Raw genomic sequence first — 14,275 nt, 5'->3', positions numbered from 1 at the left:
ACCAGGTAGCCCACATCCCGAGTCCAGCACCACTAGACTACCAAAAATGATGGAGAACCGAAGTGTCATAACCTCCCAAGCCAAGCTGAGGGCCCCATTGTTCCAGCTGCTATGGTGGTTAAGACCACTATTGCTTCCTCAGTGTTAGAATTGAAAGAGATGGTCGCTGGGTTGAAGGTAAAAGGAGAATCATCAACGGTGGTGGGCTCATCAAAGGGATTAGAGATGAGGGGGAAACAAATTGAGATTGCTTGCTTGAGGTCCATGAGGGAAGAATCAGGGTCATTAAGGCCTGTGAATTGATTGAAAATAAACCAATTTATCTGCCATATCCCCCCTTCTTGTTTGGTCTATAATTTTTTTGAAGAAATTGAAGGGGAAAAATATGGGGAAATTAGGGTTTTGGAAAGAAAGGGATTGATAGTCCCTTATATTTTCGGTCAATGTTACACTGATATACCACATTTATCCTTTAAAAATTGGTCACGTGATTTGCTCATGACTAGTTTCGGCTAAATTTTGAAAGAAAAAGTGATCAAGAACCAAAGCTAATCATTTTTAATTTGTTAGGAATTAAAAGTGTTCATTTTCATTCTGAGGGACTAAATTTTAACATCAGTGATATGTGAGGGATGATTTGTGCAGTTTTTCCTAATATGCATGCATATCTATGCATGTAGGATTCTTGTCATCATGAACTACGAGCCTGCAAGCCTCTGAGTTCCTTGAGGCATAATAGCTATAAACCATGTATTAACGAGTTGCACTTTGAAAAAAACGCTGTAGGTGAGGGAGTGAAAATTTGGGGCAAGGTAGAATATATAAAGATCCACCACTTGCAAATTTCCGTACAATGGTCTAAGATTCGGTTTGAATTGTTATTTTTATAAAATATATATATATATATATATATATATATACCATAATAATTTAATGTATGTAAAATAAAAAAATAATTGAGAAATTTGTTTATAAAAAATGTAAAAAATTTTCTGCACAAAACAACGATGTCCAAACAAGGCCTCTAGTCTTTTGAGCGGACAGTACATGAGCATATCAATTCTACCGCAAGAGAGGTCTTTCGCTCAAAGTTTTCATAATACTGTACTCGTCTATTGTTGATTTTACCGTTACTTTTATTTCAAGTGTCGCATTGACACGTACCATGTGCAATGACTACCATCATAGCCTACCTCAACTTCCAAATTTCATACTTGGACTCCATCAAGAGGCTAAGTAAACCATACCGAGACTCAGAGGTCCTGTGAGCCTCTTCAACCGCGCTTCATGTCAATATTCAATACATTGTCCAGGACTCAGTGTAGAATTACTCTACATTATTATTCTCCAATTCCTCACATTCACATTACCAGCTAAAGATAAAAAAAATATCCAAGAATTCAGATGCCTCTGATCATGATGCCTAATCAACATCTTCTCAAGAGTTTGTACCTTCTTACATAGACCAGATAACCTTGTGCATATATAATTTTCAACTACGACGCACACGCATCATGATGTTTGGTTATTTCTTCATATGAACGAAATCTATCAGGTAAAAGGGGATCGGGGGTAAAAATTGATGACGACAACTTAGCCTTTTTCCATTTAAAGAAAAGACCTCCTCCGTCTCTCGTTTTTTTTTTTTTCTTTTCCGGTCCCAAAAGGAGAGATTTAAGGAGGTGGTTTTTTTGAACTATAGCAGCCCTCAGAATCACGATACACGATAGATATACTAATAGAGGTAGAAACACAAAATGTTTAAGTACAGATACACTAATTACAAATGCATCTTTACAGCATCCATAAGAATCACTAATCCAAATCAACGCTCCCGTTTGCCATTTGAAATGGACCTTGTTTTCTCCAGTAGTCTCACCTTGTCAAGCAAATCTTGGATGGTATTTGATGCATCCTGTAGAGAAAAGAGAATTGTCATCTCCTGGATGGTATTATGTTATCCACTAGATATCCAATTACTTCTATCTTATTCCTTTGTTTTCTTTCTATCCAATAATGCCAAACAGTGAATCCCAAATCCACACTTTATGCTGATTAATTTTAGAGTTGTTTCTTTTATGAGGCCACAAGAATAAAATAAAAAACCCCCCCAGCACCCCACAAATGACAAAGAAGTTCAGCCTCATTGGTCAAGAGATGAGATAAAACGATGACGTATCTTCATATTAAAAGAGAAAATTAACCTTCAACTTCTTTCTCAAATTTTCCTCCTCAATTTCACGACGCTGCCTCTCCTCAGAGAAAATATCTATCAAACTCTCTTGTTCCTTCCTTAGTTCTTGAATTTCTTCTTTTGCTCCCTCCAACTGTGACACGTGGCAAAGGAACTGGATTAGCAGTAGGCAGGATGCAACAAGCAACCGAGAGACTAAAAGACTCATCTGTCATATCCAACATATACAACGCTTTACAAGTTGTTTCTGCTTTGTTAGCGCACCCTTTTTTGAAACCTCTTGCAATTGTAACAGAGCATTAAGAACTAAAGGTAGAGGGCACAAAAAAAATACACTATTTAACTACCAAATAGTTGTCAAGCAGTGGCAGAAAAAGGTGAGAGAGAATATATAACAGAGCGTTTTAAACATTAACATGTTCAGGCATGAGACCAAAACAAATGAAAATATAGTTAATATATTAGTGCCAATGTATTAAACATGTGACTTGTAGAACTTTGACACATTCACATTTTAGATTTAGGAGGATTTATTGCATGATAATGTAGATCTACCATAAATCATCTAAAAAGTAAACTGAGTGCTGACAGTATATGTGGATAATATTCAGCAATAAAACCTAAGATCCGGCAATGGACATATTGTGCTGCTAAAGTCACCACACAAATTATACAGCCTCCCAACATGTGAATTCCATTTTTTAATCGCTTTACACATCTAAACTCCATAGAACATCTTCAGGACTGATGAAAAAACTCTTTCAACTTTTAGCGCTACAAACAGGAATGAGACAAACAATTACCTGTGCTTCTAATGACTTGCATCTCTTCTTTTCTTCATCTAAATCTTTTAGTAGATCCCCTAAGATCTCTTCCTCTTTTCTTTCAATTCTGCACAATTAACAAAAAAACCAGTCAGAAATTTAAGTTCTCAACCCTGGCAAATTGAGTTTGTTTGGATAAGAATTTATTTGGATGATTTATTTGATCCAGTTACTGTAGCACTTTTTGTGATGTGATGTATGTGAGATAAAAAGGTGATTGGGAATTGTGTGTATGATGCAAGCAAAACAAAATCTGAAATAAATCTTGCAAATTTTGTGTGTCCAAACAAACTCGAATAGAAGGACTACCTTTCTTTCAAAACATGATTTTCTTCTTTCAACTGATCCAATACCTCTGAGGATCCATTTCCAACATCCTCACTCTGCCAGTCAAACAAGCCGGCAATTAACATTAATGCAGAAGTTTATCAGAGCCAGTCATTGGAAACAAGCTACCATAAGCAGTTACACTATACCAGAATAAACTGCTATTGTAGCTTGTTAAGCCACTGTTACAGGAATAGTGACACAGTAAAAAACACCCTGAAGAGACTATTAAACATTTTTTCTTATCAGGTGCCACCAGAAAGCAAGATCTATTGCATTATGCAGTAGTTCATGGTATTCCATTTCCTTCTCTCTTTTCCCTCCCTTTCCTGAGTGGTAGATATAGAGCAAGAGAAAAAACCAAATTTACAGGAGCCCACAAAATGCAAACCAGCAACTGGTTTTTAAGGAAAAAAGATAAAGAGACAAATGTTCAAAAAATTTGTTTGCTTTAACCAATGGCTTCATTTACTCAGCATCCCACCTCCACCATAAGTAACTGATTTTAAAACTGCATGCAGTTAATACAGCAAGTAAAACTTCAGGCACGAGAAATATGAATCAGAAACTGCCTGCTTGTGAACACCAATCTTCCCCAAATTGACAAATATAACACCACGTAAGCATTTAAGTTTTTGCAGCAATGTGTGTAAATGAGTACAGAACACATAGAACTCTTGTATAATGGATAAAAGATGATACTGCCCAATCTTAAAAGATAATGAGTTTGTTTGGATAAGAATTTATTTGGATGATTTATTTGATCCAGTTACTGTAGTACTTTTTGTGATGTGATGTATGTGAGATAAAAAGGTGATTGGGAATTGTGTGTATGATGCAAGCAAAACAAAATCTGAAATAAATCTTGCAAATTTTGTGTGTCCAAACAAACTCAATGTATAACAAAATATTACCTCAAAGACGATCTCTAATAAAATATTACTAACCTATAATTTTCAGAAATATCTCCACATATGAATCATGCATTGGGACATTTCTTGCCCAAATCTTTGAAACAGGTAAAGGAAAAAAAATATCCATAATGTGGTACAATGCCTTTAGGAGCAACAGAGATTTTTCATCAAAAGCAATGTCAACTTAAAACAAACAAGAGATCACAGACTTCCTCATCAAACTTTATAATGTATTTCAGTTAGTTCATCGGGATCAAAAGAGTACAGCAATCCACAGTCCAAATTCGTAACTTATCATTCAACGACTCTCTTACATTCTTGTGGCATTTCCTTAAGTATTAATGTTCAACAACAGATAAAATCACTAAGACTGCTGCTTAGTTAACACAAAAATAAATTCATTCCACAACTTCCTGGTGCATCATTAACTCACATGTAGCAAACAAGTGATTTAGAGACCCTTCCCTGTTGTAAAAACAATAGAAGGAAAAGGGCAAGAAAATAGTGCTTTACAAGCCACCAGTGCATCTAGGATCATGACCAATAGCATCTCAAAACTCCACTTATGCAAAATACATCATCTTTCTTTTTCCCTATTTCTGTTCTTTGTTCATTAAGTACAGCTACTATTTTCAACATAAGGATGTGCCTCAGGTAATGAACAAGTTCTCACATTAAATTGACATTGGTAGAACTTTAAATGAATGGACTTCAGAGTCATACAAGGCGAGGTAGGAGACTTCTTTTTAAAGCTATCTCTATATAAAGAGGAGATTACTCAGAGAGAATACCTCAGAGTCCAACTCTGTTGTAATTCCAACAGGTTTTCCACCTTTAGAGAAATTGTGCCCAGCTATCGCAGACCTTGACCTTGAACAGGTTTGAGAGCTGTGTTTCCCATGTAATTTCCTGGTAGATGATGATTTTTGAGAAAAATCATTTCTTTGACTCTTGTGGACATTAGTTGGACCATCATCATCACTAACATCCTCAGCAGCAGGTGATGATCGTTCAGAATAACTCAATCTTTTTCCAGGTGTTCTACTTCTATTATTCCCCTGTTCTGTATGCCCATTTTGACTAACGTCCACTGAGTTAGAGCGCAAGGATCTCTTTCCTGAATCAGGTGCCTTATCATTCATCTCAGCATTCTTTGCCGATTTATATTTTAGAGAAGAGTCAGGAGAATTGTCTGAAGAAATAACAAAATGTCAGAAAAATCTAGCTAGAAGGCCTTAAGTGACCAAGAATTCAAAAAAACAGAGACAGTTACAACTAGAAACACGTCAAATTAACCTAAAAATGCGCGTTACTCTTCCTCTTTACCCACTAACCCCTACCTTCCCTGCCCTCCCCTCGTTCATATAATTCCCCATTCATTATATACTACTGACAAACTGCATGTTGCCCAAACTGTGAAGAAACCAAAGAAATCAGCACATGGGCCATCAAGCTTACCTTCCTCATTAGCTGATTTTTTACTACGTCGCGGAGCATAGCCAATCTTGTGACAGTTGCTAGTCCTGAAAGACTAGAGAGTTTCAGAGTCCAAGAAGGGGTAAGCAAGGAATGTAGGGACTAGAAGAACATAATCCACGAGAACAAACCAGTAGTGCTTTTGCATTTCTACTAATTTCTTTTCAAGCCTTGAAAGAACTGTCGTACGCTCAAACCCCTGCTTATCATGAGCTGGTTCAACAAAATTTGCTTCCAAGACCCCTGTATGAACAAAACAAATTAAAAAGCAAAATAAAAGACAAGAGTACTTAACTCTCAGAGGCTCAGCTTCATACCTATGACTCCACGGCCATCACTTCCAGGAGGATGCCAAACTCTCCAAAATGGCTATGCCAGATATACGAGTTTCAAATAGCAGATCCAGTAACACATGAGTACAATATCTAAGGTCAGATAACACTCATGCTCAACACAGCAAGTTAAAATAAATCATTCCATGTAGCATATTAATTAAAGGAGTCCAATATATCGTATATGTGACTGCAGTTGAAAATTATCCGAGACTACAAGATGAACAACCAGCTTAAATAATTCAACAAATACATAAAAGAAATTCTAGTGCCCAACAGAAAGCATGTAGAATTAAGATGACAAAATCCAATTTACAAAAATTCAAGCACAATAGAACTCAGTCAAGCTTGTCAATATTAAATTATTAACATGAGCAATATACCTTGATAAGTCTATTTTTGTGATAAACATTGAATCCTTGAACATCAATGTGAGCATTGGCATCCTTCACAAATCCAATATTGACAATGGCAACCATCTAATAATCAAACAGGAAAATAAGTGGAATCCTAAACCAGACATTAAAAAAGTAAAAACAAAATAAAAAAGTTCATTCATTCATTGATGAACATTACATTGACATCTCTTGGGATCCCATCTACACCAGCCTGTGGGCGATAAGTAACCTCCTTGGTCATCATCATATCATTCACTATGTTGTGATGCTCAACATCTTTGCCACGGAGAATAATCCGGAAACCAGGTGGAATCCTAAGATAGAGTATTGATGCATAACTCTGGAATTTAAAGAAGCAATAAAGATAAATGATCAGATTAGGAAGTACGGAATTCTAGTACAAGAAGACAAGAAAGCGCTCTAGAGAATACTACTACAAGCAAAGCAGCATTTCCACATCTCAAACAGCATTATGAAGCATAAAAACATCATTATAACTTTTATAGTGGTTCCATTACGTCGGCGGGCAAGACATTGCATTTCACCATTCTTTCCAGATACAAGAATCAACCAACTAAATATCCAGCGCAAAATAATCTTTGCCAGTTTTACTAGCTCAGTTTGGTCATTGAAATGCAGCACAAAGCCAGCATGAAAGTTCTCTATCCAAGTGACTCTTCTAGTCATGCTAAATGACTATCTTTATCTACGTCAGATAAAGCTATAATACCATGGATGAGATCATTCAAATTTGCAGATCCTTATTAGACACCATAAGACATACCATAGTATGGTTGATATTGCCCTATCACCGACAGACAGCTTGCTTAGCTAAAGTTTACAAAAGATCAGCTTATCCTGGCAATAGGAATGGGTATTGGAAACACAACCTCCAAAACAACTCAGGCTTTCTACAGCTTCAAGTTTCACAGTTAAACCCAAAGCAAAGGATCAAGAAATAAAGGAAAATACAGATTCTCCATCCAAGATTAGTTCTCTTACTAACCCAACTAAGATGCAATGCTAATTACAAAACAAGATGTAGTAGTAATTTGACAGGGGGCTCCCCAAGGATATTGTACCAGTACATGTTTCAACCAAACAATCAGATACAAACTAAAAGCAAGTCTCAATCACTGAAAGGATCCATTAAAGAAGGCACGAAGGAAAATAACTAATTAGTTACATCCAATTTTAGGACACTCCATATAAATACAAAGAGTAGGCCTCTGAATTGCAAATATGGCAAAAGTAAATGTGAAATTAAAACACCAAAATTAGCAGAAGGGCAAAGCCATTGAGACGCAAAAATGGAATAGCAACAACTATGACTACATCACTGCTGACTTAAAAAGAAAATAAGAACCCAGATAACCTGTGTCTCAGCACACAAAAATATTAGTAAAAGAATGATTAGTAGAATCCCAAAATTACCCTTAATGAATGTCGATAGGTCAAGAAGTGCCTGGAGTTGGGATGCTGTTGAGCCATTTGTATATTCTTCTCATCCCTGTTAACGCCTCTAATTTGAATATCCTACGTTATAATGAAAAAATAGATTAACCAGCAACACTTCAACAAAATAACATATTCAATAATCAGGCCTTCTAGAAAAAGGGGAAAAAAACTCAAGGACAAAGATGTAAAGGGCATACGTGGGGATCAGCATCGAAGTCAAGTTCTAAAAGTCCTTGGTCATCCTCCCAAAGATTGTATATGAATATTCGAGTGCCATGATCTTTCATCCAATTAAACTACAAAATTGAAGGTCAAAAAGGAAAACACATTGGAGTCCATTTACTGATAAGAGGGGAAAAAGAATCGAAGAAAGCACAAAGAAAGAGCTAATATCAATTCAAACCAATCTTCCCTGGATATAAAAAGAATACTACAAAGAATCTTAATTTCCAGCCTCAGAGAAAGAATACTGCCCATGAGAAATGATTCAGTTTCATCTTTGGATAGTGCAATACAAAAGTTTATGTAGAGGTGACAGATATAAGTTTTTTCTTTGAGCTTTACACTTAAAAGAGTACCTAATGTGTCTGACGATCACCTTTCTAGTTAAATACTGAAATATTAACCAACATAATGTTACTCTTCAAACTTGTGCTTGTCCTTAATACCATCACTGCCACTCAGAAATATAACATCTTTTAATTTTTGGGATTTCTCTTCAGGTGATCTGTAGATCTCCTATTGTACTTTCATGACCAGATGCTTTTGCAGAATTCAGTGATTTTTAAGAGCTTCCTGAGATCATTTCATGTTCAATGATTTTTTTCCCCTTTTAACATAAAAAGTATACTTAGAGCACATTCTATCAAATGTTCAATTATTGTCCAAGATCAAAGACAAGCTTTTAATTCCCAAGTATATTTATATAGGAAAAAATTATTCTTTCATGGACTGTCTTGTAACATGGTAAATCCAGTATTGGCCAAAGACCGAACCTTATTCAAAAGAAGCTACATTAACATCTCGTAGCATCAAATTCTTATTATCCTCCTTAATAACAAGTTATAGTCTACCTGAAGTTCTCCTAGAGCAGATCAATCAAGAAAGTAAATTCCAAAAGTAATAGAGGACAAAGTAATTAAATTAATTCCTTGAGGAACTCCAATGTTACTGCCGTATATTCCTGCTAGTTAAATCCTAATTTTTTGACAAAACTTGAATGGAAAAAATTTTCTCCATGATAGCCAAAACATTTAGAAGGATAAGCAAGGAAAATCACCTGTTGAAGAAGATCTGCTTCACTTGAAAAAGGAGACCACTTCACTATAGTATCTACATTCCTACTCCAATCAGCAGCAGATGATCTTATTATCTTGTCCCACGCTTGGCCTCTTCTTTCATAATCAAGCTTTTGATATCATGCAATGAAACAACTATCACCATGAGAGCATGAACAAAGAAAAGGAACTCCTACAAACAGTCGAGATTAATCATCACAAGAAATGCACATGAAAATATCTAGGAGGAGGTTTCTTAAGTGGCTCATTCCAACAAGAAAGTTGAATTGAAATGCCTAATGCAGCAAACTAGAGCACACCAACCTGAGCCAACTATAGACACAGGAATAACATTAAAAATGTAAAATAATTATTTAAAAAAACACACATTATCTTTCATTTGGAACTACTAAGAGGTAAATAACTGCCTCATCTCTATTTTTCAGACCTCATAATTTTCCCACAAAGAAGAGATCCTCAGCAAAGACCAAAAGATTATAAGGAAAAAAAAACCCAAACTAAACATGGCACGGACTTCAGTCATCCAAATCAGAGTGTCCAATTTCCTGACATTTCAACAATAAACATGCTAAGGGCAAAACTGGACTGAATGCATGCAGATTCAGGATCAATGAATAAGGATTCAGCTTTCAAGCTTGGTCAGGACAATTAATATTGTTGTATCACAAGTAACTGGAATATTTTCCACAGGTAAACAAGTAGAATAAATGGTGTGGAGATAATCGAAGTATTCCCTGTTCTTTTGTTTCTTAAATTTTCACAGCAAAAAAAAGCAAATAAAATTTGCTTCTTCTATTTTCCCTACTCATAGGAATAAGGTTCTCATTTTTCAGTACTAAAATTAAAATCACCATTCAAACACTGAAGCTTTTGAAAAGGTCATAATGAAAGAATTTTAGCAACTTATAGAAATGCACAAATACCATCTGTTTTGTCTGTTATTTAAATGCCAACGTAAAGTTGTGATGAAATAGGAGATCATGGTAGCTAAAGGTTCTAGGTCCAGTACTTGCAGCAGCCTTATTTGCACGTATGTGTCCTACTGAAAAGCACACATTCCAAAGTACTGGTGACACATTTAAGTGCATGGAAGTCAACCACTCTCCTCTCTAACAGCATAAAACTCCACATATGGTCAACATTTGATAAATGTGAATTATAAGCACTTATTTAGACAACACATAAAAGAACAGCATCATACCATGGGAACTACAATATCTTCCTTTCCTGTGCCTCTCAAAAATGTGTAGGACAATAAACCAATGCTTTGTGTGGACCTGAAGACAGAAACGTAAAGCCAAGGTATTAATAGAGAATTAAGAGGATAACAGTCGAGTTAGTTTAAGCAATTGAACAACATCTCAAACTACATCTCCACATCCTGATACATGCCACCAACATACATTCGGTGAGCCAAACCAAGAATTCATGGTAGAGAAAAGATTTGACTGGATAGTGCCCAAATGAGATTGAGGCCGATATAGACTTAATCAGACCATGAACATTAATAACCAGGTAAAAATCATAGAAAATTTTATTACAGATTGACTACGAACCTATTTCCTTCTTTGCCACGAGACCGTGAGAAAACAATAACATCAGCTCCAAGCCTCATTGTACTAGTCTTAAAGCCATTTCCATCTGATGATAAGATAAAAGGTCAAATAGAGCTAAACACGTTGAAGTGATAAACCAACCAGAATTTGAAACAAAAGAGATCTCAAGTAGGACTTACACTGCCCAATAGTATCAGCTATTTTGCTCTTCGCCGAATACCCAAGTGACATGCATTGACGCATTTTATCAGGATTCATGCCCCCACCATTATCTACAGCCAATTGAAACAAAATTTTTATTTCACCAACAAACTTTTTAGAAAGATTAGGCATCGAAAAGGGACAAGAGAAAAATGGGGAAATTGAAATTATTCAAAAAGCAACGCTTTCATACAAAGTCAAGAGGCAACAACCAAAACTTTATAAATTGTGTCCCCTTTACGAACACTAACAGATGGAGAAACGCAATTAGGATACAGACATCAACTACTGTCCAATAAAATAAGAAGGAGGAAAGCAAGCAAACAATTTGTTAGTTTGTACAGGACTCTAAATAAGACCACTAGAGGCATGGCTAGCAGGCCTACTCCAGTTCTTTACCCTGGATAAAAAATCAAGAATGTGCCACTAGCCACAATTGGATTTCAATCAAGTTAGCTTTATCATGTTTTAAGAACAGAATGTATACTAGATTAAAAATTCTAGCTGCATGAAATACAGAAGAAAAAGCTGCATGATAATATGGCTTCAATGCCATAAAGAGACATTACGAATAAAATCTTAGAAACAGAGTGAATACCTTCAATCAGCAACATTCTGTTCCCATCTTTCTTGTTTTCAATCATATCTATGTTAACATATGTTGATCCATTGCAGACCTAATACACAATAAAGAGGAATAAAAAAAATTTGAATAACAATTAGAACATAGCAGTCTTCATGATAGACTATATGCTGCATCCATGATTAACAAACAAGAAAGTGGTGGTGGGGAAAAAATACCTCATCAAGTGAGTTGTCCAAGAGCTCTGCAAATGCTGCAAAACATATTTACCAATTAAGAAATAAGGCAAGAAATACAAAACTATTCTTGTTCTCCTGTCCAGACTCCTTATAATAACATAACGACTTACCTCCAAGGACCCACTTATGACTTGTGGCATTTGAATGCAGGAATCTGGGATGAACCCTCACGTGATCCATCCCTCCTGTGCACAAGAATTAGTTTAGCATGTGCTCAATCAAGTGTGACCTAAAAATTAGAGTTCAAACAAGAAAAGATGCATATAGTGTTTGAACTAATGCACATTCTCGTATCATCATAGTACCAGAATGTTCAAACATTAGTAAATCACAATAACACCAAGGTTTTAGTTCAGTATGTCACTATCCGCTATTAGCATAATTCTACTGCTAGTAAACACCAACATGCTTCTCAAAGCAAACTTGTCACAATGATGGTACAATGAACAAATCAGTACTGAAGCAGACTTCACCTTACACCAAGTATTGATTGCAAAGCAGCAGTCACTTGGTACATTCAACAGATACAATTCACTTTGGTGTCCAGTAAGATAAGATGAGTTGCTCTATATGAAGCACATTAACTAATGTGAGACACGACATTAGTTTGATGGAAATTTTCAACCATTGCACACATAAACTGAAAACTAAACAAAATAGATAAAAATGCATGTAGAAAAATGTGAAACCCCCCTCCTCGAATTTTCTTATTACATTTATCATTAACGAAGGGTCCAAGCAAAACTCCCAATGCCACAGTTTTTTGCACCTTTTTTTTCCCTATTTTTGTCAGAATCAACATAAAGGAAATGAAAACAGGGCACTGAACCAGACAGCAATAGCATGACTAAGTAGGGGTCTAAGGCAAACTCCTACTGTTACACTTTTTCTTTCCAATATTCAAAATCAACTTAATTTAAGAAAAAAGAAGAAAACTTGGGCGGTTTAATCAGATAGCAATTGAAATTTTACAAACACATGCCCACAAAGATGCATTACTTATGCATAAAGCTCTGGAAAATGATCTTTAATCTAGCTAAATGCTTAACCTGATCTAAGGAGAAGCAAACAAAATATGCATATCCAAGCAATATGCACGAAGAACATAATGTAATCAATAGCGAGAACTGAATGGCCAATTGCACACAGCATCTTTCGACACCATTTGAACTATAAAGATACCTTTCAAATTTAGTTAACCTGATTACATATTTAAAAGACACAAACAAGACTCAAGTCACAGAAAACCAATTTAGGGAACAAAAGGCCACAATTGAAAACATGCAACAACAATATGTAGAACTACAGCTCCTGATAGACATTTCAGCTTATGCTCCAACAACCGCACTACCATTTTCCCAAACTCAAATTGCAAAATCTGATCCAAATCAAACTTTGCATGTGCCATCTGTATTTAACTTACCTCACTCTATTTCATGCATGATGAAATTAATCTTCCGTGCAAAAACCAAAATGAAAACATAAACCGTCAAACACTTGTGGGCCTCAATGAATGCAAAAGAGAACAACTTTTTCGAAAAGAAAAGAAATGAGGAAAATAGTAAAAGGAAAAACCAATCAACAATACAGTACTAACCGAAAGATGAGTCCCAATCACCGGAAGGAGCTCCTTCATAGTCTCCAGCCTTCCAAAACTGCTTAGCATTACACTGCAAACTCACCGCCGCATTTCCCTTCGGCGCCGGCAAGGCTAAAAGAGCATCATCCCCCGGCACATGCACAGCCAACGGTGCCGGTGATGATGAAGACAACCTCGTTTCCTTAGTTGGTAAAGGATCAAGAAACCCTAGCGGCAATTTCACATTCGCAGTCGACCCGTCCACCTTCTTCTTCTTCTTCGGCCTCGAATTGTCTCCCGCCACGTCATCATCTGAAAGCGGCAAGTCATCGGAATCTGAATCACTACTACTACTACTGAGATCAATTACGGAAGCCGTCTGCCCATAAACCACCGCCTCCGTCGAAGGCTTCGGCGAGATTTCTTCGAGAATTTCTGATTTAATTTTCGGGGAAATTTTCTTTTCGGCCATGGCCTTTTTTGGGGGAAACCTTTTTCTCTGCTTTTCTCGATAATAAGAACCGTGAAAGAGCGGACCTTTGAATAAGGGTGGGAAAGTAGTACCAAACTAGTACTAGTAGTATTTATTATTAATACAAAAAAGTGAGTTAGAGTCAGACTAGAAAAGTGGGAGATTCAAAGATTCTGATGAGTTAAGTCGGTCGGTTTCACCCGTGCTCTGAGATGGATTCTTAGCCGTTGGATTTCTTTTGAGATTGATGAAATTTTTATGGACATTGGTGATCACTGATGAGTGCGGCACTGTCAATCAGTGCCCTTTCCTGTTTGCCAATTACTGCTTCCTGACAAATAAAAAACAAAATCTTTTTTTTTTTTCCCAAATGTCTAATCAGACACCTCTTAAAAGCAATATGACCCTCCTCTCTCTCTCTCTC

General features: G+C 36.2%; 1 protein-coding gene across 1 annotated transcript; it reads right to left on the bottom strand.

Annotated features, from left to right (window-relative positions):
* Nucleotides 1-1,583: 1,583 nt before the first annotated feature.
* Nucleotides 1,584-13,971, bottom strand: LOC113742750 (protein MICRORCHIDIA 7). The gene is made up of 20 exons (XM_027270690.2): nt 13,398-13,971; nt 11,911-11,985; nt 11,780-11,814; nt 11,577-11,655; nt 10,957-11,049; nt 10,778-10,862; nt 10,423-10,498; nt 9,203-9,331; nt 8,121-8,219; nt 7,900-8,001; nt 6,644-6,805; nt 6,451-6,546; nt 6,053-6,104; nt 5,867-5,978; nt 5,718-5,782; nt 5,051-5,451; nt 3,328-3,401; nt 2,998-3,085; nt 2,205-2,327; nt 1,584-1,915 (listed from the first exon to the last, which is right to left on the bottom strand). The coding sequence occupies exons 1-20, from the start codon at nt 13,849-13,851 to the stop codon at nt 1,826-1,828; spliced, it is 2,490 nt and encodes an 829-aa protein (XP_027126491.1). The 5' UTR covers nt 13,852-13,971; the 3' UTR covers nt 1,584-1,825.
* Nucleotides 13,972-14,275: the final 304 nt, after the last annotated feature.

This window comes from Coffea arabica, chromosome 4e, assembly GCF_036785885.1.
Source record: "Coffea arabica cultivar ET-39 chromosome 4e, Coffea Arabica ET-39 HiFi, whole genome shotgun sequence".
Lineage (NCBI taxonomy): Eukaryota > Viridiplantae > Streptophyta > Magnoliopsida > Gentianales > Rubiaceae > Coffea > Coffea arabica.
Note: the sequence above shows the minus strand (reverse complement) of the source record. Positions and strands in the feature narration are given on the sequence as shown.

Coding starts and splice junctions, on each gene's coding strand:
- LOC113742750 (XM_027270690.2), bottom strand. CDS start 13,851: ATGGCCGAAAAGAAAATTTCCCCGAAAATTAAATCAGAAATTCTCGAA. Junction 10,499..10,777: donor CGTGGCAAAGAAGGAAATAG/GTTCGTAGTCAA, acceptor TTCTGTCTTCAG/GTCCACACAAAGCATTGGTT. Junction 3,086..3,327: donor AATCATGTTTTGAAAGAAAG/GTAGTCCTTCTA, acceptor TTAATTGTGCAG/AATTGAAAGAAAAGAGGAAG.